The 25023-nt window shown below is 37.3% G+C and overlaps 3 protein-coding genes across 3 annotated transcripts; 2 read left to right on the top strand and 1 right to left on the bottom strand.

Annotated features, from left to right (window-relative positions):
* Positions 1-12233: 12233 nt before the first annotated feature.
* INS49_000088 (uncharacterized protein) lies at positions 12234-16164 on the bottom strand (the record flags this gene model as incomplete). The annotated part of the gene is made up of 3 exons (XM_043160926.1): positions 12234-12389; positions 12516-13045; positions 13134-16164. The coding sequence occupies 3 exons, from the start codon at positions 16162-16164 to the stop codon at positions 12234-12236; spliced, it is 3717 nt and encodes a 1238-aa protein (XP_043029432.1).
* Positions 16165-17824: 1660 nt separating this feature from the next.
* Positions 17825-19106, top strand: INS49_000087 (uncharacterized protein; the record flags this gene model as incomplete). Its single annotated transcript, XM_043160925.1, has 2 exons — positions 17825-18133; positions 18177-19106. 2 exons carry the CDS (start codon positions 17825-17827, stop codon positions 19104-19106), a joined length of 1239 nt encoding a protein of 412 aa, XP_043029431.1.
* A 1500-nt stretch (positions 19107-20606) lies between these two features.
* On the top strand, positions 20607-22390 carry INS49_000086 (uncharacterized protein; the record flags this gene model as incomplete). The annotated part of the gene is made up of 4 exons (XM_043160924.1): positions 20607-21299; positions 21456-21569; positions 21637-21755; positions 21892-22390. The coding sequence occupies 4 exons, from the start codon at positions 20607-20609 to the stop codon at positions 22388-22390; spliced, it is 1425 nt and encodes a 474-aa protein (XP_043029430.1).
* Between the last annotated feature and the right edge of the window lie 2633 nt (positions 22391-25023).

The raw sequence follows: 25023 nt of genomic DNA, 5'->3' as shown, positions 1-25023 counted from the left end.
ATTTAAGGTAAATACTTAAATTAATTGCTAAAAACTTATTTTAAGTTAATATTATTTATTAATAATAAATATAATTTTATATAATTTATTTCTTTAGCTTATTAATAAAACCTGCTTACTTAATTTACTTAGCTTATTACTTACTTAGCTTACTTAGCTTACTTTAAGTAATTTAATGGCCTTAGTTATTAAGTAATTTAGGTTATGTAATTTTTTAAGTTATGCCTCCTCTTATAAGCCCGTCTTGCTAGCCTATAAGGTTTATTTACACCTTTAAGGGACTAATAATATTCCCCTGGTTTTATTTTTATCACATTTATAACATTAGCCTTTAATTAAAACTCTTTATAAGTGGATAAGCATTAAAGTTTATTTTATAAATAATTATTCTTTTAATAGTATTATTCTTAAAAGCATAGTTAATTAAAAACCTACTTATAAAGAAGAAGTAAAATTAATTATAAATAAGAATTATAAAAGTAAATATAATGTTTAAATTTAGTTTAAATTCTTTTTAATTAATAAGGAATTAAGATTAATGCTTAATTAATTAAATGCTTTTTTATAAAAAAATTATAACTTCTTTTTAAAGTAAAAAAAAGAAATATTTATTTATTTACTTTTTAATTAAGAGAAATCTTTAGTATAAAATTAATTTTATATTATTTAAATTAATATTAACATAGCATTATTATAATTTATTTAAATAATTCCTTATAAATCATATTAAGTAAAGATAATTTAACTTTTAAAAACCTTAAAAAAGATAATTATTAAAATGCTTAAGGATTAATAAGCTAGTAAAGTTATTAAAAAATCTTATGCTGCTTATAAGAATTAATAATTTCTTATTAAAAAAAAGAACTTTAATTATTAGCTTATTAATAATATTTTAAAAGCTAATAAAGTTATAATTAAAAATGCCTTTATTTTATTATTAATAAATAAATTTATTAAAAAGTTTATAATATATAAAATATTATCTTTTTTTAACTTTTTCTTAAGATATAATTAAATTAAGTTAAATAAGAAAAGTTAAAATATTATAACCTTTTTTACTTTAATTAAATTATTTTAATAATATAACTTATTTATAAAAATTATAAATTTTATTATTTAATTTATATAATATATAATTTAAATTTTTTATAATTTAATTCTTATAATATATAAACCCTTTCTTAATAATATTATAATTAAGGGCTTAAAAATAAATTATAAAAATAAAAAAATACTTACCTTATTAAAAATTTAAAAATATATAGCTAAGTATATTAAGAATTTTAATAATATTCTTTATAATTTTAAGCTAGCTAAAAAGATAATTAATATTATTAAATTAAAATAATATAAGTAATAAGCTAATATTATTAACTATATTTATAAAATACTTAATTAATTTTTATTAAATAAGAAAATTATTAAAATTAATAAATAAAATACTTATAAGAATATAACTAAGCTTAAATCCTTTTTAAGCTTATTAAACTTTTATAAAGCATAAATATCTTTTTATAAAATTATTATTAAGCTATTATTTAACCTTTTTAAAAAAGGTATACCTTATTAATAAACCTTAAATTATTAAAAAGCTATAAATATTTTTAAAATTATAATTACTTTAAAGCTATACTTAATTAATATTAATTATTTTAATAATAAAATTATTCTTATAATAAATATAAGTTTAAAAAAATAAAGCATATACTTTATATAAATTAAAAATAAAATATAATATTTAATTTAATATAAAAGTAATATTTAAATAAAGGCTAAAAAGCTATATAATATAATAAAGTAAAAATATAAAGCTATTTTATATATAATTAAGCGCTTATACTTTTATATTTATAATATTTACTTTACCTTAAAAATAAATTTAAATATCTTAATTTAATAATTAAAGGAATTTACCTTAAATATATTAAATACTTATATTTTAAGATAATTAGCTATAATTAAGATATATAATTTTATTATTTATTATATTAAAGACTTTAAAAATATTATTATTAATATACTTTTTAAAAAGCCATTAAGGTTATTAAATAAGGTAAATTATAAATTTAAAGAAGATATTAAGAATTAATATAATATTTTTCTTAATTAATTATCTTAACTTTAGTTATTTAATTAAGAATTATTACTACTTAATAATTATTTTTAATTAAATAAATTATTTAAAATTGCTTAATACTTTTATTATAAGATTTATTTTAAAAACTTAATATTATAATAATAATTATTCTTTTATAAAAAGGTTTATTATTTCTTTATTTATATAAAAATTCTTTAAAGATAACTTAAAAAGGATTTATTATAATGATAAGTTATAAATAACCTTAATTAAAGATAAGAAATTATTAAAAATTACCATACTCCTTTTAAGTATTATAAAAGAAATGCTATTTATTTTTAAATCTAAGCTATATATTATTAAAAAGAAATATATATTAATATTAAAAAGGCTATTACTAGCTATTCTTAATATAATAAGTAAAATACTTAAATTTATAATAATAAAATTATTTTAATTATATTAAATTAATTATTTATTAAGATTTATATTAATATTTAATATTTACTTTTTAATTAAGAATATAATAAGCTAATTAAAAAATAATATAACTTAATAAAATAAGTTAAAGCTATACTTTTTAAAATAGCTAATTTAAAAAGTATTAAAAAGTTTTTTATTTAAAAATTCCTTCTTAAATAAGAGCTTTTAATAAAGATAGTAATAAATAAGGGATAAAAGAATATAAATTAATTTACTTAATATCTTTTAATAATTAAAGTTAAAAAGATTATAATCTTAATATATAACTTTTATGCTAATAATATTATTAAATATAAATACTTTATAATTATTATTATTATTAAGAAAATGCTTAATAAAGAAATTAAAGGCTAAGTATGGATTTTACTTTATACTTTCTTTATTAATTAAACTTTACTTAGAAAATTTTATAAAAAAAGTCCTTTTTATCTTTTTTATAGCTTTAAATTAATTATTTTAATTAAAACTATTATTTTTATATAATGTATTTAAGCTTAAACTTTAAATATATTTATTTAAAATACTTTTCATTCCTAGCTTTAATTATTCCTTAATTTTTTATAAAATATAAACGCGGTAATTAAATTAAGTTTTAATTATAAAAAGAAAGTTATATAATAAAATATATATTATAATTTCTCTTAACTTATTCCTTTAAAAAAGAATAATTTAATTTTACTTATTAATAAGTAAAGAAAGGTTAATTATTTCTTATTTAAGAAATTAATTTATTATTAATTTAATCCTTTTATTATTTATAAAATTTATTATAATAATATTTATAAACTTTAAATATTTAATGATATTTACCTTTTAAGCATATTTTTATTAAAATAATTAAAAAGATTTATTAATTATTTTAAAATATAAGAACCTAAACTTTATTTACTTTAAAAAACCAACCTTATAAGTATTATAAATAATAATAATCCCTTTTTAAATATTTTAATAAATTTTAATTTATTTAACCTTATCTTGGATAACTTTAACTTTAATTATTATTAAAATTAATTAAATATATTTTTATTTATTACTTAAGTATATTAATTATTTATAAGCTTAAATTTATTAAATTCTTTAAACTTTAATATTTAAAATATTAAACTTATAATATACTTATATATAAAGCAAAGAAATTTAAAAAATAAGCCTTTATAATTTATTAATATTCCTTTGCTTTAATTAAATAACCCTTAATATTCTTAATATAATTAGCTTAGCAATACTTTTAAATCTTAACTTAGGTATTTATTTAAAGGGGGGAGGTTATCTTTTCTTATATATATATATATATATTTATTATAATATAAAATTTCTTTTTATATGCATTTATTTATTTAATTAAATTTAGCCTTAAGTTTAAATATAAAATATTATATTTTTAAAAAATGCATTATAAAATTTATTATATATTTATTTATTATTTTCTTATTAAAATTAAAAACTTTCTTTTCCTTTTTAATAACTTAATTTACTTTTCTCTTTTTCCTTTTATTTTAATTATTATTTATACTTTATTAAAAGCTTATTTTTATAATTAATATAATAAGAATTTTGCATTATAAGGTTGCAATTATTAGCTTTAAATAATATTAGCTTTCTTATTTTAAATAATATTAAAGTTAATTATTTCTTTAAGTTATACTATTTTGCTAATAGTAATTATAAAGCTAAATATACTCTTAAACTTTACCTACTTAGCTATTATTATTTCTATATTTTCTTTATTATTATATTTATTATAAGATATAATTAAATTTCTTAATATAATAAATATAATTAATATAAGTATTATTATAAAAACTATATAAAAAGTAATAATTAAAGAAAAAAATTATAATAAAAATGTTTTTATTTATAATTAAGGAAAAGTTATAACTTATGCACTTTAAGCAGCATTTATAAAAGAAAGCATTTTAATAATTATAAAAAGCTATAAGTAAAGCTGCTTAATAGTAATAATTAAAGTAATTATATATTATTATTATATACTTTTTATAAGGAGCCTTATTACTTTCCTTAATAATAATAATATTTATATAGCTTTTAATTAAATTTTTAATATTATTTAAAAATTACTTTTTTTATAGCTTATTAAGAAATTTATTAAATAATTTCTTAATTATCTTTTTAAAGATAAGATTAGCAAGTTATTAAGTAAGGTATTAATTTTATTTAATATTAATAATTTTATATATATAAATATCTTTTATAAAAGCATTATAAAGAATAGTTTTAATAAATTAATTTTTATTAAAAATGCTTTTTAGCTTAAAGAAAGTATAAATATTCTTAATTAAGATTTACTTAGCTTATAAATTATAGTAAATAGCTTAAAAAGGGGGAAGGAAATCCTTTTGCATTAAACTTTTTAATCTTAATTAAGGAGAAATTAATAATAAAAATGTTATTATAAAAAAATATTTAAAAATAAAAAAATTATAATATTTTGCTTTAATTTTAGCTTAACTTAAAGGCTAATTAAAATTAAAAAGATATTAAGAAAAAAAAGAAAGAAAAAGAAACTTAAAAAAGGAAAGGAAATTTATATATATAAAGTTGCTATAATAAAAGGAAATAAGCAATGCTAATAATAAGCTATCTTATTATTAAAAAAAGTAATTTATTACCTTGCTTTTAATTAAGGTTAATTTATTATTTAAAAGAAATTACTTACTTTTAATTCCCTATTTATAAAGAAGTTATTTATCTTTTTATTATAAAGAAATTTTAGCTAAGTAACTTATTTTAATTTATGCTTAATAAATTTATAAATTAAAAGAAAAGTATTTTATAATTAGCTATTATTTAAAAAAAATAAAAGATTATATACCCTTTTTACTTTAATTATTAATAAAATAATAAACTAATAGCTTTTAATAATAACTTATAAGCCTTTTTATTATTCCTTTTTTTTAATTAATATAATTATTTAATTTAAAGATAGTAAGTTATTAGCTTTTATTGCTTTAAGCCTATATATTATTATATTTATTTATTTATAATTAAGCTTTCTTTTTATTTTTCTCTTTTTTTTCTTCTTTTTATCTTTATATTATTATTAATTAAAAATTAAAAATTAGCTGCTACTTAATTATTTTAATAATAATATACTTTTAATATATTAATTTTTTTTCTTACTTAATTCTTATTTAAGGATAAATAATAATTATTTATAAAAGCTACCTTAAGCTATAGCTAAATATTAATTATATTTCTTCCTTATTTTTAACCTTCTTTACTTTAATTACTTATATAGCAATTTTTAAAAATATAAAGCTCTTTTCATTATTATACCTTCCCTCTTTATTACTTAACTTTTATTACTTACTTTTTATTTTATTATTTATTTTCTTTATTTTCTTTCTTTATAATTAAAAGCTAAAAATATCTTTTAATTAAAAAGGTAAAATAAAAAAGTAATTTTAATTACCCTTATATTATAAAGTATTTTAAAACCTTAATGCCTTAATTTTAATAATTAAGCCTATTAATTTAAGAAAAAATAATTTAATGCTAATAATTATAAAACTTCTTTACTTTAATAATTTTAAAAACTTACTTAATAAAGCATTATAATTCCTAAATATTATAAATATTTAAAATTAATAAAACTTTACTTAAAAAGTAAATATTAACTTTTTTAAAAATTCTTTTAAAATAAGAATTATTATAAATAGGGTTTACTTAAATAATATTTAATAATCCTAAATCCTTAATTAGCTATTATTCTTTAATATAAAATAAATAATATTTAATAATAAGCTTATAAAGATAATATAAAAATATTTTTTAAGTATTAATCTTTATCTTAAGCTAAGAAAATTAATTAAATTAATAAATTTAATAAATTAATATTAAGCCTTTCTTGCCTTTAATTTCTTTAATATAAAAGAAATACTTTATAAATATAAAAAATTAAAAACTTAATATATTATAGCCTTTATAACTTAATAACTTCTTAACTTTTAAAATATTATATTCTTACTTAAAAAACTTTTATATTATAATTATACTTTATTTATAAAATATTAATAATATAAATTAATAAAGGATTATAAATTTATTATTATACTTATTTATATGCTTAATTATTAAATAATAATAATTTTTAATAAAATAAAAAATTATTACTTATTATAAAATAGTTTTATATTAAAAGATAAAAATAGCAAGATAAATAAAAATGCTAAAGCGCTTATTTATAAATATTTAATAATTACCTTAAAAGATAAAATATAAAATTTAATAAAAAATTTATATTAAAATTAAAATAAATTAATAAAGTATTTTATAAATAATATATTATTAAGTTTATTAAAAACTACTTTAAAGAAAACTAAGGAAAGAATAAATAAAAAGTATAAAATTAAGCTAAGGCTTTTTTAATTAAAACTATATACCTTATAATACCTAAAGTTATTATTAATATTACTATTTAAATATTTATTATTTAATTAAAGCTTAATGAAATTAATAAAGCTATTTAAATACTTATATTAATTCTCCTTATTAAGATTAATAATATAAAAATAATTAAAGTAAGAAATAAGCTTTTATTATAAAGAGAAATTATTTAATAATAGCTATTTAAAATATAATATGCTAAAATTATTATTAATTATAAAAAAAGCATAAGGGAAATAATACCTTTAATATAAATTAATTTAATAACTTAATTTTAAATATTTAATATATAATAAGATATAAACTTTTATATAGCTTAAAATTAGCTAAATAAAACTTTAATTAAATAAGCTTTTAACTTAAGTATTATGTTATAAAATATTTTAAAGTTAGCAAAGAATATTTATTTTAATATATATAAAAATCTTTTTTATTTATTTATTTTAATAATAAATATAAATAAAATTTAAAATACATTAATTAACTTAAAATAATTAAAATAATAATAAAGTTTGCTTAAAAATAATTTAAAAGGCTTATAAATAAGCTAATTAAGTAATTAAATATAAAATATAAAATTTAAAAATAAAAGCTTTATAAAAAATAAAAATAAAAGTTAATAAAGTTAATATATTATACTTAATATAATAATTAAAAGAAAAAATAAATTTGCTTTTTATTTTATAAAGATATTTAAAATTTTAATAACTATATTAATATTAATTATTAAATTAAATTTTAATAGCTAAAAAAATATAATTAATAAATATATTATTAAGTAAATTTTAAGAATATTTAAAGTTTTTATAAAGAAGCAAAAGTTATAATAAGATAAGTAAGTAAGGAATTAAAAATAGCAATAATAATTAAGATTATAATAAAGTAAATTTTAAAACTTAAAGGCTTAATTAAAGGTAATAAGGTTTTATTTTAGCGGTTTTTATAATACTTATTATAAAATACTTAAAAAAAGTATATTAATAAATATAAGGAAATATATAAGAAATAATATTATATTAAATTTTAGCTAGCTATAAAAAGCTAGCTTTTATGCTTATTTTAAATATTTTTAAAGAAATTAACTTTTTTCTTTTTTTATATATTTAATGCTTTAATTAAGCTTTTCTTATTCTTAAAATTTTTTAAAATACTTACCTTTTCCCTTCTTTAGCTTCCTTTTATTCCTATTTTCCCTCTTTATTGCATTAAAGCTCTTTCTTAAGTTATCCTTAAGAGGGTTTAGCAGAACCTATTCCCTATTTGTTTAGGTGGCTTGTTTTCACTAGGCTAATTACTTTCCAGCTTGCTAAATAGCGTTAAATAATAAGGATTTAATAATAATTGGCTAAAGCTTAAATTAATTAATAAATAGGTTTAATATATGGGTAATTCCAGGCCCCTTAAATATAATAATGTTTATGGCTAGTCTTAAGGGCTGGGCGGCTATATTTTTAAACTACCTTTAAATTAAAATGGATATTGCTTAGGCCGCTATTATTTTTACTTAGTAATAAGAAAAGCGAGTAGTTAATAAACGCTGTTAAATGGCGGAAAGATTTTGCATTAATAATTAAGTATGGCTATCCTTAAAATATTTTTAAATTATTTAATTAATAAAGAAGCTTAATTAGCTATATTAGAAATATATTATAATAAATATTTTTATGCCTTAAATAATTATTTTAAATATATTAAGCTAAATTTATCCTACTTTTAATATTAATTAAGTTAAGCATATTATAAAGGATTTATTACTTATTTAAATATTTATAAATACTTAGCTAAATGCTATGCTAATCTTAAATAAAGTAAATAAGAGTTAAAATAAAGAGTACCTTATAAAGGAAATCTTAATAGTTAAGAATATGCTAAGATATTTATAAAATGGTTTCTTTAAAAAGTAAGTTTATATTAAATGGAAAGATTAGGATATATTAATATAAAAACTTTTTAGGAATTTATAGGGATTAATAGCTCTTAATTTATTTAAAGCATAATAGGGAAATGCTATTATTTATAAGGAATTGCTTATTTAGAATAATTACAAGGCGGGCTTATATTAAGCTTAATAAGCTTATTTAAAGATATAATATAAGGCGATAAGGGTTATAAATAAGGATAAAATAAAAATAAATAAAATCTTATTATATTATTATAAGCTATTTAAATAGGGTTGCAAGGTAAGCCTTAAGTATTTATTACGCTTAAGCAAGGCGCGATAATAATGGAATTTAAATCTATAACCTTATTTATATATAAATGCTTTTAATTAATTAAAACTTATTATATATTTACTTAATAAATAAATTAAATCCCCTTTTTATAAAAATTAAATAATATATTAAGTTAAAAGAAAATTAAATTATATAGCTAGTTTTTTATAAGGCAAGATTATATTAAACATATTACCCTTTTAAATTCCTTTATTATTATTTATTTAAATAAATATATTAAAAATATTTAATTATAAAATTAAAAGTTATAAGAGCTAATAATAAAGCTATAATAACTTAATAATAATAAGAATTAAATTTATAAACTTTTTATTTAAAGATAAAGCTTTTAATTATTTAAACTTATTATAATTATAATAATAAACTAAGCTAGTTAATACTTATAATAAGGGGCATTATAATTAAAGAAAGGTAAATCCTTAAAGTCCTCCTTTTTATCTTTTTACTTTTTCTTTTTAAACTTATTATAAGTATAATAATAATTTAAATCATAACTATACTACTTAGCATTAAAAACTTAATTAATAAGGGTATTTAAGGCATTAATTATTATATTAAATTTCTTATAATAATAATCCTTAAATGCATTAAAATATATTTAAGGCTAAGTTAATATAAATATAAAAAAAAGATAAAAAAGGCACTTATATTAAGAGTATATATATTATTAATATAATAATTAGCCTTAGCTTTTTAATTATTATTAAGAGTTATAAAGGTGTTTACTACTTTTTAAGTAAAGCGGGTTAATTAATAATTATTAGCATTAATACTATTAATATAATGCATAATTATATTAATATTAATAAAGAATAAAAATATATTAGCAAGTTATAATAAGATTAAAAATATATCCTTAATAAGGTTGGTAAAGATATTAATTAAAGCTATATTTTAAAAATAAACATAGCTACTTAAGTAAATAATAAGGGTGATAAAAGGTAACTTTATTAATATAATGCTTATAGCCTTATAAAAATTAATAATAACGTAATTAAAGGCTAAGATAAATATAGCTATATTATTATAAATAAAGGTAATAAACTTAACTTACTTAAGGATAAAAATATAGCCATTATTAATAGTAATTATTTCCTTTAAATAATGTTATGTATTTTATAATAATAATAAATTAATAAATATATGCATATATTAAATGCATTTATGCTTATAATAATAATAACTAATATAAAATATATTATAATCTTTAAGGATATAAATAAGCAGCTTGCTAATCTTATAAAAAGTTTTAATATATAATTTATAAAGAAAGGATAGCTATTTAATAAACTATTAATCCTTATTATTAAAATTACTAAGCATTTAATATAATTTTATAGTACAATATTCCTATACTTAGTTAATAATTATAATAAATTTATGCTAAAAAAAAAATAAGGCAACCTTAAGGGTTATATTACTAAAGTAATAAGGCGGCTTATTACCATTATTATTATTAGCAGCGGCTATATTAAAGCTACTATATTAATTATTAAAACTTATAATAAAAGCTATTTATTATTCTTTTTTTTATATAGTAAAAAAGAAGTAAATATTAAGAAGAATATTAAGGGATTAAAAGAATATTAATAGGCTAAGGAAAGGATGCTTAATAAGTATAATATAAATAAAAAAGGGTGCATTAAGAAACTATTAAGGAATTAAGAGGGTATTAATGCATTAAGGCAATAGCTTTTTAATTAAAAAGGGCGGTTATAAAAAAAGCATAATAAGCGCAAGAAAGAATAGCTAAAGGATTGAATTGCGAAAAGGCTAAGGGATTATATAAGTATTAATTATATTAAGGAAGGCTTTTTAATTAAGGGTAAGATAAAGCTAAGAAGGGTAATTAATATAAATAAAGAAATAATTATAAGGATAATAAAAAAGTTATATAAAGGTAATAAAATAATGCATATAATAAATACATTATAATAATAATATAATATTAAAAAAAAGGAATTATAAAGAGGAATGTAATTATAAGGAAGTTATCTTAAGTAGCAATAATAAATATAATATAGGGGTAATAATTATAATAAGCAATATTAATATATTAATAAAAGCGCGTTATAACTTAAGGCTAGCAATATATATAGCTTATATATAATTATAATATATTAATAAAAGATTATATATATAATAATAATATTATTATATTATAATAATTTATAATATATAAATATAGTTAATATAAGAATAAAATAAATAATTATTACTCTTTAAGTAAATAAATATCGCCCTAAAATAGGTATATAATAAGGGCAAATATATAATTAATATAAGATTGCAAAAGCCCTAGATTTAATTTTTGCTATGCGTAATGTAAGAGTGGGAAGGGGGCTATGTAATGGGCTTGGGCTATTGCTTAAGCCGTAATGCATGCCTATACCGGGCTTATATTGCACTTAACCCTTTTATATAATAGGGCATATACTTAAAAGATAAATCCAAAGTTGGGCCCTTTTAAGGCTAACTTACTTCTTAAATATTGCAATTCATAACTCCTTTTGGGTACCTTCCAACAAATGCTTAAGGCTAACCCATAACACTTTCTTTACTTTCCTTAAATAAATATTAAAAAAAGCAGAAAAGAAATAGCTATTTTTTAATATAAGGTATAATTAAATTAAAAAAGTATTTATTATATAAAAGGTAAAAATAGTTAAAAATGGAAGTGTGATGGAAAAAGGGTGTGAGGTGTTATGTGTAGGTTATTAGCGCCAAAATGGAACGATTGATTGCATATGAGAGTATCTCCTATCGTTTCCCCCCAACGCCGTGATAGCTCTACGATCTTTCAATTTGCACTTCGTTTAAGTCTCGTCATGCTTTTTGAAGACAATCCTTCTTGCGATTATCTCGCGCTCTCTCCCCCCCTCTCTATGTGCTAGCATCCTGCAGATTGTACTAAACCTGTACGAGATCCAGTCTTACACAGCAAGGCAGCAATCCATCTGAGATTATCACATGTTAAACTCTTTGTATGTTAACGACCTATGGAATAGACGTCTCGACCATGGCCAGAAACTTCAGATGTCGTGCGGCTCTTCTTTTGGGTCAGGTCGAATTACTACCAGGGTATCGTGGGCGTCGACCACAGCGCCTTCCTTCACACGCGCCTTCAAACAGACACCATCCACAGGACTCGGGATCTTGACCTCCATCTTGCACGACTCGAGGTAGGCCTGGGCGGGGACAAGAGTCTGTTAGTCCGGCTCCACAAAAGATGAGCCACAAACAACGGAAAGGACCCGGGTCGAGACAGGAATGACGCCAGAGATGGATGAGATGGGGGATGATCGGAGACTCACCAGTACCGAGCCGGCCTGTACTCTGTCACCCTCCTTGACCAAGAGCCTCCAGCAGCGCCCCGGAATCCCGGCCTTGACCCTGTTACACCCATCCTCCTCGCCTGCCTCGCCTTCCTCCTCCGCCCCCGGCCACCCGCCTCCGCCGACCACGTCCTCGGCGGCCTCGCGGGGCTCGGTCAGCTCGCCAAGAAAGGGAGCCGCCTCTATCGCCCGGGCCCCCCCCGCGGCCGTCGCGGCGATATCCTCGCGGTTGGAATCCGCCCAGGCCTCGTGCGCGGCGAGATCCAGCACGCCGTCCTCGACGCGCACCAGATCCCCTTGGGTCCCGGACGCCTGGGCGCCGTCGAGCTCGGCCTCGGTGATGGCGTAGAAATTGATCTGGTCGAAGATCTTGAACATGAATTGCTGCTGCTGCTGCTGCTGCTGCTGCAAGGTGCCCTTGGTGGTACCCACGGCGGCGGAAGGGTCCCAAATGTTGTCGATGGTTCGTCCTACCAGCTGATAGCCGCCGGGGGAGTCGGCCGCATAAACTTTGACATTTGACAGTCAGCCTTGACGGGAGAGGTGGCCGGCGACTGTCGAGGGGACGTGACACGAAAGAAGAAGAAACGAACTTACTGCACATGTACTGCCCCCCGATACCGACGGCTCCTCTTGGAGTGAAGGTCCTTGAGGGGTTATACTTGGTCCCAAAGAGTCGATGACGGGGGTCCAGTGGCACAGCGCACGGCGAGCCGAGATACACGTCGCCGAGGCCCAGAACCAGGAAGTCCGAGGTCTCCAGGATGCCTCGTAGGTCAGCCCGGTCGACCCCGTTGAGCTGCGTGAGGAAGTCGATGTTGCTGGGAAGCCATGGTGCGCTGGCGCGGATCGTGGCTGCATACCGCTCGACGGCCGCTCGAGTGACAGTGTCGTCGAAGGCAAGCGGGAGTTGGACACGACGGGATGGCACTTGCTCAGGGACGGCATAGGACTGCACGTGTAGGGCGAGGCGGTCCAGGATGGTCCGGGGCGCGGTGCCAGGGGCGTACCTCACGTGCAGAGCACAGACGCCGGGTGTGAGCTCTTCAACGCCGGGTATGGCCTTCTGCGTCTGGTGGTGCTGGCCGAAGACCAGGATTTCAAAGCTCTGGCGGAGTCTGAACCCGCTGGAATCACCAAAATCCAAGAGCACAGCACAGTCGCCTGCCTGTCGGACCAGGATTCGCTGCTCATTGTGGTGAATCACACCCAGCACTGTCGCATCAGGCATACTGGTAATGGGCCCAACACCCGGCCTTTCCAACCTCGGCAGAGGAGCGAGATCCTTGATAGCACGGGTGAGCTTGGCGTTCAGTTCGGAAGCTTTCTCGACGTTGATGGGCTGAAGCCGGATGGTGTCTCCCGGTCTGACCTGGCCCAGCTTCCACATCTCTGCCGAGGCCACAACACTGAAAACGACGAAACCACCAAGACTGGGGCCGTCACACGTCAGAACGACCGCCTCGTCGCCAGTGAAGCTTACGCTTCCAATCGAGTACGGACTGTCGTGGATGTTGGATGGGTGCAAGCCAGCTCCGCCGCCGTCCTGTCGTGCCCACTGGGGTCTCGGCCCCTTCAGACGAATGCCGAGTCGGTTGCTGTTGTAGTGAACAGTCCATGCGCTGTCAAAGAGGGAAGCAAGGCCCTCCACGGTGAAGAAGTCCGGTGCACTATGCGGGCCTGGTACTACACCTATCGTCCATTCTGTCTTTGGCTGTAGCGGGACTGGCACAGCCGGCGCGACAAGAAGAGCCTCGTCCTTAGTAGCTGCGAACTCGGACGAGTCCCCCAGACGGATGAGATCTCCGCGCTGCAGCTTGCGGCCGGCTGAGCCTCCCATTTGGCCAAGCTCGAAAGTGGCCCGACTACCCATAACAAGGGGGACGTCGATGCCGCCACGGACAGCGATATAGAAACGAGAGCCCGACTCGACCAACCCGGAAGTCAGGGTACTACCGGCTTGAATACGGACAGCCTGGTTCATAGGCGCGCGTTGCTTGTCGATGTGGACTGCGGTCAAGGCGCCCACTACAGCAACGAGGGCATCACAGTGGAAAGTGAGAGACGGGCCCTTGATATAACACTCGAGCCCAGCACAGCTCTCATGGTTGCCGACGAGGCGATTCGCAATTCTGAAGGACAGGTCGTCGATAGGACCACAAGGGGGAACACCGACGTTCCAGTATCCCATTCGCCCTGGCCAATCTTGGATGGTCGTCAGACTGCCAGGCTCTCCCACCCTAAATGACGATGAGGTGAAGCGGAAAATATCCAACGACTTAGTCGTGTAATAGCCGGACTGAAAAAAGGGAGCAGCGGTCAACTGCCGCAAATAGTCGAGGTTGGTCTCGATCCCGACGATCCGGGTCGCATCAAGACCCTCACACAGTCTTGCGACTGCCTCACGGCGGTTACTCCCCTTCGCAATCAGCTTTGCCAGCATTGGGTCATACGAGGTCGTCACTTCTGTACCGCAGGAAACCCACGTGTCGACGCGTAGATCTGGGGGCAACTCGAGTTCGAGGATGCGGCCGGCGCACGGGTGGAAATTCTGCAGCGGGTCCTCTGCGTACAGCCTCACCTCGATGGCGACACCCATCATGGGCACGATGCCGTTGGGGTATCTCTGAAAAAGCTGCTGGCCTCCGTCCTCAGCAATCTCTAACATGGCCTCGACAAGATCAAGCCCCGTGACTGCCTCGGTGATGGTGTGCTCGACTTGCAGACGGGTGTTCACTTCGAGAAAGTAAAAGTATTGAGCGTCCAAATCATATATGAACTCGACGGTTCCCACATTCCGATACTTGACGGCCGACGCGAGCCGGACTGCGGCGTCTCTCATCTGCGCCCTCATCGTGGCCGGGACCATCAGAGCAGGGCTCTCCTCTAGCAACTTCTGGTGGCGCCGCTGCAGAGAGCAATCTCGGTCGCCAGCAGTTATGACACGGCCGGTACCGTCTCCGAGGATCTGAACCTCGACGTGAAGAGCTTTCGCGATGTAACGCTCCAGGAAGACGGAACTATCGCCGAAACTGGCCGCCGCGAGTCGCCGCACGCTCTTCAGCGCCTCCTCGAGCTCTCGGGCGTCTTCGCAGCGCCGGATCCCGATCCCACCCCCTCCGGCGCTGCTCTTGAGCATGAGCGGGAACCCTACCCGCCGCGCCTCGCGCAGTGCGTCCTCGACCGAGGCGACGAGCCCGCTGCTCCCAGGCACGACTGGGACGCCGGCCTCGGCGGCTATGGAGCGGGCGCGGTGCTTGAGGCCCAGCTCGGACATCTGCGCGGGTGTCGGGCCGACCCAGACCATGCCCTCGGTGTCGACCCTCGCGGCGAACTCGGCGCTCTCGGACAGGAACCCGTAGCCGGGGATGATGGCGTCGGCGGACACGGACTTCGCCAGTGCCAGGACCTGGTCGGTGTTGAGGTATGTCTCGGCGACGGTGCGCCCTGAGAGCCGCAGCGCGATATCTGCGTCGCGGACGTGGGCGGACTGAGCGTCGGCGTCGGCGTAGATGGCAACGGCTTGGATGTTCATCTTGCGCAGCGTCTTGATGATGCGCACGGCGATCTCACCCCGGTTGGCTATGAGAACCCGGGTGATGCGCCCGGGTGGTGGCACCGTCGCCATGGCGATGCCTTGAAAAGCCACGCTCGTGGTGAGAGATGATCGGAGAAGGACAAGTGCTTATCTAGCCTCTGAAGAAGAGCCTGGCGGTTGAAATCCTTGGTCTCGGTGCAGATGCAGTAAGTGCAGAAATGAGCTTGGGCAGGTTCCAGGGACGATGCTGTGCGAGAATGTCCATCCTTCCCCCTTTTCTCCTTTTCTCTTGTTCAGTCGTTCACGTAGTGAAGCTGGGGCGGGGCAGCTTGTGGTCTAGATGCGTCTCTCACGGTGATTCACACCAACGACGGAGCCACAGAACGCGGCGTGTCACTCGAGAGCGAAAGCATCTCCGTGGTTTAGGCATGGCCGCATATCGTTGGTGAGAGACGTGACTGGAGGGGCGGAGTGGTCCCACGGCATCATTGCAAATAGCACGCCATGGCTTGGACAATCTGGTCGACAAATCACCCAGTCAACCTTTTAACGCTTCCAGGTGGTGAGGAGCAGAAGTACATAAGACGGGGAAGCCACGGCAGGTCAAGTATCGACACACTGGTAGACTAAAAAGGCAAACAGTCGGGCCTGAGCCGGCGGCCAAGTGAGAGGAGACCCCGGCCGCCGGCCCGGGCACACGGCCATCGGATCCTTTCCGTGTGGGTCATCGGCTCAAGATCCCGGAGCTCAGGGCTGACAACTTGAGACACGAGAAGGCTTTTTTGAATATTTAGATCTGAGGGCTGTTCGGCCTTTTCAGTGCGTAAACAGCCATCTAACTCAAACCAAGAAATCTTGATAAATCAGGGTTTTGACATGTCATTTCCTCGTACAATCACCAAGCCCTTGAAGTCTTGAAAGGCTGACTACTCATGATTCGGCATGCTTAGGTGTTGTGTTCATCAGGAATTATATACTTGTAGTATCCTTTATGTAACTCTTACCCTCAAGCGACATAACGGTCTCAATGCTCAAGGGTAGTCAGCCGTCCTCCAATAGATGAGCGGGTCGGTCAGCGCAAAGCGCAAGCCGGCGCCGAAGGTCGGCAGAGCTTCCACGCGTATGGGGTGCAGTTATTACGGTTGGCTTGTGTGCTCTATTAACCCTGTCAGACCCTTGTGACCTTGCACAGGGGTCCACAACAGCTCCCCACAAGGGCACCGGGTTCCCCCCCCTTGGCCAAGTTGCTACCCAGGTGAACTTGTAGCACCCCACATAGCTTACAACTTCTTCACGTCCACATCTGTCCGTCTTGACATGATATTCGTATATATATTTCACATAGAGCCTTCCGCTTGCAATCAATCGTTCAACATTTATCCGGGTGTGAAGCAGATGGTGGAAGACCATGCCTCTCCCACTCACATTATCCTGCCCAGGGCCTGGGTCTAGGCCGGATCAATCATGGGGAAACAAACCAGACAGAGAAGCTCCCTGTCTCGAGGAAAGCCAAGCTCCAACTCGGGCCAGTATTGCACCAAGGTCCCTGCCAACCGCGTCTTGTCGGATCCTTCGCGCCGTGCCCCTGAGGCCGTCATCTGCGGACGAACTGTGCCTCAATCGCTGCAAACAATAAAGCAAATGGAGCAATGAATATCGTGGGCGCTCTGTGACTTCTACTCCACGCAGGGACTCGAGTTTCCCAATCGCCACCAGTTGACTCGGTTCAACCCTTCTTGCTGAACCAGCCATGAGCAACATCTCCTCCGCCGCGGCCTGCTGGCCAACCGCCGACGAGAGCTTCGGGCCTGTCGTCCAGGACTGCAGGGGGGACTTTGACTTCACCATCGCCTTCGAGCAGTACCTCTTCTCCATCCTCCCCGCGTGCCTCCTTATCATCGCAGCCCCTCTCCGCCTGAGACATCTCAGCAAGTCGCCCTCCGTGGTGGTGGCGGGCAATACCTTCAGGCTCATCAAGCTCGCCGCCGTCGCCGTCTTCTCCGCCCTGCAGCTCTCGCTCCTGGCCCTGTGGGCCGCCCAGCCCGGCGCCCTCGGCCGCGTGAGGACCGCCTCCGTGGCGGCGTCGCGTCTCGCTCATCCAGCTGATCACGCTCGCCGAGAACCTCAAGATCCTCATCCAATTCTGGACGTCCCTCGAGACTTCCATCGGCGCCGTGGCGAGGATCAAGAACTTCAGCGAGGAGACGCCCGACGAGCGGCTGCCGGGCGAGGACCAGGAGCCGCCGCGGGACTGGCCCGCCAGGGGAGGCATCGAGATCAGGGACCTCTCGGCGGGCTACGGCGAGGACCTCGGGCTCAGGGCCCTCGACGGCGTGGCGCTGAGTATCCGGCCCGGCGAGAAGGTCGGCGTCTGCGGGCGCACGGGCAGCGGCAAGTCGAGCCTCCTGCTGTCGCTTCTGCGCCTGCTCCCCAGCACGCGCGGCTCGGTCGTCGTCGGCGGGGTGGACCTCGCCACCCTCCCGCGCGACACGGTCCGCTCGCGGCTAATTGCAGTGTCGCAGGACCTGTTCTTCCTCCCCGGCACCACGCGGCAGAGCCTGGACCCATGTGGGAGCGGCGGCGATTCCACCACCAGCGGCGCGGATGACGCCCGCCTCGAGGCGGTGCTGCGGCGCGTGGGGCTCTGGGAGGCCGTCGCGGATGCGGGCGGGCTGGGCGCCGAGTTCGACGAGGCCAGGCTCAGCCACGGGCAGCGGCAGCTGTTCTCGCTCGCGCGGGCGCTCCTGCGGCGAAGGGGCGACGGGGGAGTTGTCCTCCTGGACGAGGCGACGAGCAGCGTCGACGCCGGGACGGACGCGCTGGCGCAGAGGGTCGTGCGGGAGGATTTTGCATCGCACACGGTCGTGTCGGTGGCGCACCGGCTCGAGACGATTGTGGACTTTGACCGGGTTGTGGTACTGGAGAAGGGGTGCGTCGCTGAGGAGGGCTGCCCGCGGGAGCTGCTTGCCCGTCCTGGGAGCCGGTTCAAGGAGCTGTGGGATGCGAGTCGCCGAGCTGGACGGGTGGAATGATTATATGGTTAGCTGATTTGTTAGTTGTAGGTTGGTTACCCGTGGTGGCATAGCATGTCTCGAGTTGGTGAGGGATGGTTTAGCCCATGAATATAGACGTGTGTGGATATATTTAAGCTCAACATGCCTCTTAGGTCATCGCCCTCAATTAACTCTGTGTCCCGTGAATGCATCGTTGAGATGGACAGGCAATTCATAAAAGTGCAACCTCATACCACCTTATTCAGTCTGTCGATCTCCTTTTTTTCCTCGACAGGATGACAAGGCCAAGGTTCCCGAAGCGTCAGCCAGAGACAGCCCGGGCCGTTGACAAGCTTTCCGCCCAGCGGCTTGGTGTCGCTCAAGCTGTTGCTTGGCTGTTGCTTGTCGATGCTTGTCGCTGCGGTCAGACATCAGGCCCGTCGTCTCTTTATCGGTACGGACCAGGCCGTTGGAGAAGAGACGGGACAGCTCGCCCGGCCCAGATCAGTTGTTGGGTGTTTCTCCTGCGTGTTTCCCTCAACCTTTCAGTGTTCGCTCCGAGAGAGATGGTGAGTGCACGCTCGACTCAGCTCAGCTCAGCCCAATCTCACCTCACGAGCTGTGGCGGGTACTCTGAGGACCCCACACGGGCCTGGGCCTGGAACGTGGCCCCCAGCCCTTTTGACAGCGCAGTCCGCATCATGCAGGCGGTGAGATGCCCCCCCCCATGTCCTGGATTGCCGATTTGCCCGCCCTCCCTCTCGCTGCCCACATTCCTCCCACTCAGGGCCGCAGGGTCGCATCTCTCCAAGCCAGCGACGTAATGCGCCAGGGCATGAACAAGCCTCCCCCTGCTGAGTCGACGCGAGCAGCCAACTGAAACAGCCGCCAAGGCCCCAATTAATTCCTGCTCTCTTGCCCTGTGGAATTTCCACGATGGGAGGTCGGGCTTGGCGATGACCGTCACACGCATTATTATTTGCGGTGGTCTGCTGGTGTACAGCACTGCAGCTCCCAAAAATAATAGGAGACACTGCAGGGAGGCAGGGAGGAACAGCGCACGACACCCCGTGCGTGAGGCAGCCGCTGGCCAGTCACCGAAAAGGGTCTGGTGTTTTTTGGCACAGCAGCGTTTCTCTTCCATGCTTGCTCTCATCACTCTTCTTGATTGTCTGTTCCTTGATTTCGTGTCACACCCAGTCATGATTGAGTGACTGGCAGATTTCCCCTCCCTTCTTGAAGACCTGCTGTTGCTGCACTGCTTCTATTGTGGCTGAGAGCGTGCGTTGTTTTGTGTATACACTTCTTTCTCTCATCTCCCTCGCTCCACCAGACGTTGGCTATCCCCATATTGTCCCCAGATTTCGGGCGGCCTGCCACTCTTGGCCGGACTTGGCCTGACTGTTTGTTTTCTCGATTGAGTGACTGAAACCGACAGACCGACTGGCTGTTCTCAACAAACGGTGGGCTCCTCCTGCCAGTCGTCCCTATTAAACCGTCTCGCCTCGGACCAACGTCCGTCCCACGAGCCCGAACACAATGTTGCGAGCTCCACAGCCACGCCAGTCGTCGTCCTCGCGGAGCAACAACATGGCCACCGCAGAAAAGTCCAGCTCGCGCGACCCAGCGCTGCCGCAGCACGAGCCCGTCCGCCACAAGCACGACGACGGCAATGGCTACTCGACCATGACCCCCCACATCAAGGCCGCCGGCGAGAGCGGCCGCCGGGGCTTCGGCACCGAGTTCTTCGGCATCGCCTGGAGGTCCTCGTGCAAGGCCTCGTGCGCCGTCAACGTCCTGTGGCCCGTCGTCCCCGCGGCCATCGCCGTCAAGTACGCCGCCAGGGACCAGCACCTCGCCATCTTCATCCTCGCCTACATCGCCATGGTCCCCTGTGCCAACCTCATCGGCTTCGCCGGCCAGGAGTTCGGCCGCAAGATGCCCCCCGTCGCCGGCGTCCTCGTCGAGACCACCTTCGGTTCCATCGTCGAGATCATCCTGTTCCTGGTCTTGGCTGTCCAGGAGAGAAACGAGGAGATTATCAAGGCCGCAATCCTCGGTTCCATCTTGGCCAACCTGCTGCTCTGCCTGGGGCTCTGCTTCTGGGCCGCCGGAATGCGCCGTGAAGAGTCCCACTTCAGCGAGGCCATCACCGAGGCCGGCTGCGGTCTGCTTCTCACGGCTGGCATCGGTCTCGCGGTGCCTACCGTGTTCACGCTGGCCTTCCAAAATGTAAGCAGACGCTTCTACTTCTCGCTCGCTTTACCTAGCTCTTCAGCGGCACGTGAGACGTCATATGTGAAGCCTCGGTGCTCCTCTTGATACCCTAATCCACCCCCCTGCCGAATGTCTCCGTACCCGCCAACCTGCTAACATGAAGCCGCCAAGACCGGAGGACAGACCGCCGAGGCCCTCGCCAGCACTGTGCTGCAGGTCTCCCGCGCCACGGCCGTCATGCTGATCATCGCCTACGTCGTCTACGTCTGGTTCATGGGGCACACTGTAAGCCATGGAACTTCCACCGCTGCACCCTCTGCAGGGACACACTACTGACCCGCATCTTCTATAGCATCATGGTATTTACGAAGCAGTGTTCGAGTATGACGAGGAGCGCGATCATGATGCCCACAAGGACGCACACAAGCCGAAGCTCACGCTCACTGAGTGTGTGGTTGCGCTACTGATATCGTGCGTACTATTTGCCCCCCTTTGCGCAACAGCCCTCAGCGACTCGTGCATGAGGGCATTGCCATGCTCACCATGGCCTCCCCAATATCACCCCTTTCTGGAGATGGGACACAGGATGCTAACATCCAGCCCTCAGTATTGCCCTGGTCAGCGTCATCGCCATAGCCCTAGTCCAAGAAATCCACTACATCGTCGAGGACCACGGCATCTCGGACCCCTTCATGGGCCTGATCCTCGTGCCCCTAGTAGAAAAGGCGGCCGAGCACATCACAGCCATCGACGAGGCCTGGGACAACCAGATGAACCTTGCCCTCTCCCACGTCCTGGGCGCGACGCTGCAGACGGCCCTCTTCAACGGGCCCTTCATCGTCATCGTCGGCTGGGGCATGAAGTTCGACATGGGGCTCGACTTTGACGTCTTCAACCTCGTCATGCTGATCCTCGCCATCATCACGGTGGGCAACTTCCTTCGTGACCAAAAGAGCAACTACCTCGAGGGCTTCCTGATGATCGTCGTGTACGTTATTATCGCCATCGCGGCCTTTTACAACCCCACGCTGGCGGAGGCTGGCGGGGCTGCTGGCGAGGGCACCGAGGCCGCTGAGACGCATGCGCGATCCCTCTTGGGGCTGTAGGGCGTTTCGTTTCCGGGCGTGTAGATGTTTGAAAGGGTGGCAGGGGTCTCTATTCTTGTTCGGGCGTTTTTGAGGATACACACAAGATTACGTGGTTTTTTTTATTGGATCGGCTGAGTACATGCATAGCGAGCGATGCGAGAGGCAATGTTTGAATCGAACACGCGAGATTTTCTTACGACGAGACAAAATCTTTTAAACAATCGAGTCTCATGGGTCTTCACTATAGCCAGACTACGTATTGTAAAACCTCGAAACGGAAGCCATGGAACCCCCAACCATGATGTATAAGCCAGTCGTGACATTAATTGGCAATAGCTGAAGACAAACCGAGTAGGAAACGGCAGGAAATGAAGCCCTGGGCCTAATCCGCACGCGATCATTGCGCAGCTTTGACACACATTGCTGAACACTCTCTTTGGTCATTGACGAACGCCCCCGGGGGGGGGGGGGCACGAATTACTCAAACCCAGGGCTCTCAGCAAATGTGTCTGACGAATTTGAGGAGGCAGGCGGACTAGTGCTGCAACCTGCCGTGACAGTGGTGGGAAAACATTGGCCACTGGCACAGCCAAATCAAACGGCCCCCTTCTTTCTCATGCTGCTCAAGGGTGCTGATGCATGTCGAGCAGCTTCCCATCGCCCGGTCGTCTTTGCTGTCCATACCGCAACACCCTGTCATGACTGATTAGATCATTTCACTGTCGTGTCATGTGTTTGCATACTTGCTCGATCTTCACATTGCTTGTCTTACGCCCCCTCGCCCTCCCTGATTGAAAGACTGCCTGACATCTAGTAGTGCGTACCCCACGCAAAAGACTGCTACCGTTGTGCAGGAAGATACTTCAGAGAAGGCTCTGGTTCTCTTAGCCAAGGCTCGAGCTCTCACATCAATTGATCCTTTTGTCAATGGTGTGACGGTACTTCCCAAAACTGCACAAAACTTCATTTCCTGAACTTTGCTTTGCATCCTAAGGTGAGCTGGCATCTCTTTTCTTATTTGACGTCGAAGTGGTATTCCGCCCGACAATACTTCACTAATATCAACCCAGGGAGTGTCATAAGTTAGAATCCAGCTTGGGGGCGTTTCAGGGGATTCTCCTCCGTCAACCCAGTGAATTTCAGACAGATTTGGTACAAAGGCTCTGCTGTGATGCAGATACCATGCGTGAATTCGAGATGGCAAATCATTTAGAACAGAAAGAAACTGGTCCATGTTCCATATCGGCAGGTTGTGAGGATCTGGGCAAAGTTCAGCATGTCCCCATTGAGTTAAGAGATAGGCGACAGTGCGCTGGATTGCTTTCTCAACGCTGATTTGGTAGTCTGGGCGCAAACCATTCGATTGATCTGCACTTTTGGATATTCCGAGTAGTGCATATATGATGTCGCGGTCATCCTTGGCTTTGCTTTTGCCAAACTTTTGTAGTAGTATGCCCAGGTCCTGGGATTTTGGCCCTGACCACCACGATGTCTTTCGCAGGGATCCGGGCATGATTTCCAGCCGGGCCTGCACATTCTCGTCGCAGCGGATGTCGAAGAGTGTTGGCATTCCGACAAACACCCGGGAGTTGACATTATTGCGACCGCAGGTAATAGTTGCCGTTTGAGCAAGTGCTGCTTCTTGGATGACCCATATTCTGGAAAACCACTCTCTTGCCAAGACATCGTGGAGGCCTCCTCTTAAACTACTAGATCGGGGATCTATTCCAAATTGCAGGCAGAGGGATTTCCAATGGGGTTCCCAGAAAGTAGGATGAGGTCGACCTTTTGCGATCAGTTGGTGGTCGAGACGACCCATCCAGTAGAAGAGGTGGTCGATTTCCTGGGTACTGGGTCCCAACCATATTATTATATTGTGAGCATTTGAGTAGATTCGATGCATTTTCCTAACTTGATCAGCTCGTTCCTAATTCAAACAATGGTCAGAAAACCCGTATTAATTGTAGTACAATAGTTGAACTTTCCCATTACACGTAGAATAAGTAATTCAGTGAAAGGATCTATACATCATTTATTTGATTTATCACTCACTTCGTGATTTCTTTGGTTAATACAAATGGCATCAACCCAAAGCAGTCAACCTTGGCCGGGCTGTCGCAGGTTTGAGAGAGCTTCAAACAGGTTTTCAGTCACTATGAAAAGGCAGCCACCCAACCAAATCTTGTCTGCTGCTTCTCTGTTGCCCCATACGTAGGAAAGTGCTTCGTAAGCGGAAGCCTCGACCGTGGGGAGACGAGTCTCAAAAATTTCACACTCAATGGGGCCCGTATCGCCTTTGAGTATTCGGATAAGTCGTATGGCATCTGTATCAAGGTCGAGACGCTTATATTTGTAGGATGAATCCACGATGCTTGCACTGGCGAGGGCTTTGAATACCCACAATCAGTAGCCCGGTTCGACACAGAGTTGTTAACTTTAGTACCCTTGACCACTGGGTGTAGTATGAGTGTCAAGATGCTGTCTGAGCCGTGGCTCTGTGCTTAAATGCGGGCGGAGTACTGTGTCTCTTCCGGATCTGCCGCTGATGATTAATTGCCAGAGAGGAGAAGAGGCCGTTTTTAAGGAGCATGGAGTAGGAAAACTGGCCCACGACGTAAATAGCCCGCATTGCACAGCCCCATCCGCAATCC

The sequence above is a fragment of the Diaporthe citri genome, assembly GCF_014595645.1.
Source record: "Diaporthe citri strain NFHF-8-4 chromosome Unknown scaffold_1, whole genome shotgun sequence".
Taxonomy (NCBI): domain Eukaryota; kingdom Fungi; phylum Ascomycota; class Sordariomycetes; order Diaporthales; family Diaporthaceae; genus Diaporthe; species Diaporthe citri.
Note: the sequence above shows the minus strand (reverse complement) of the source record. Positions and strands in the feature narration are given on the sequence as shown.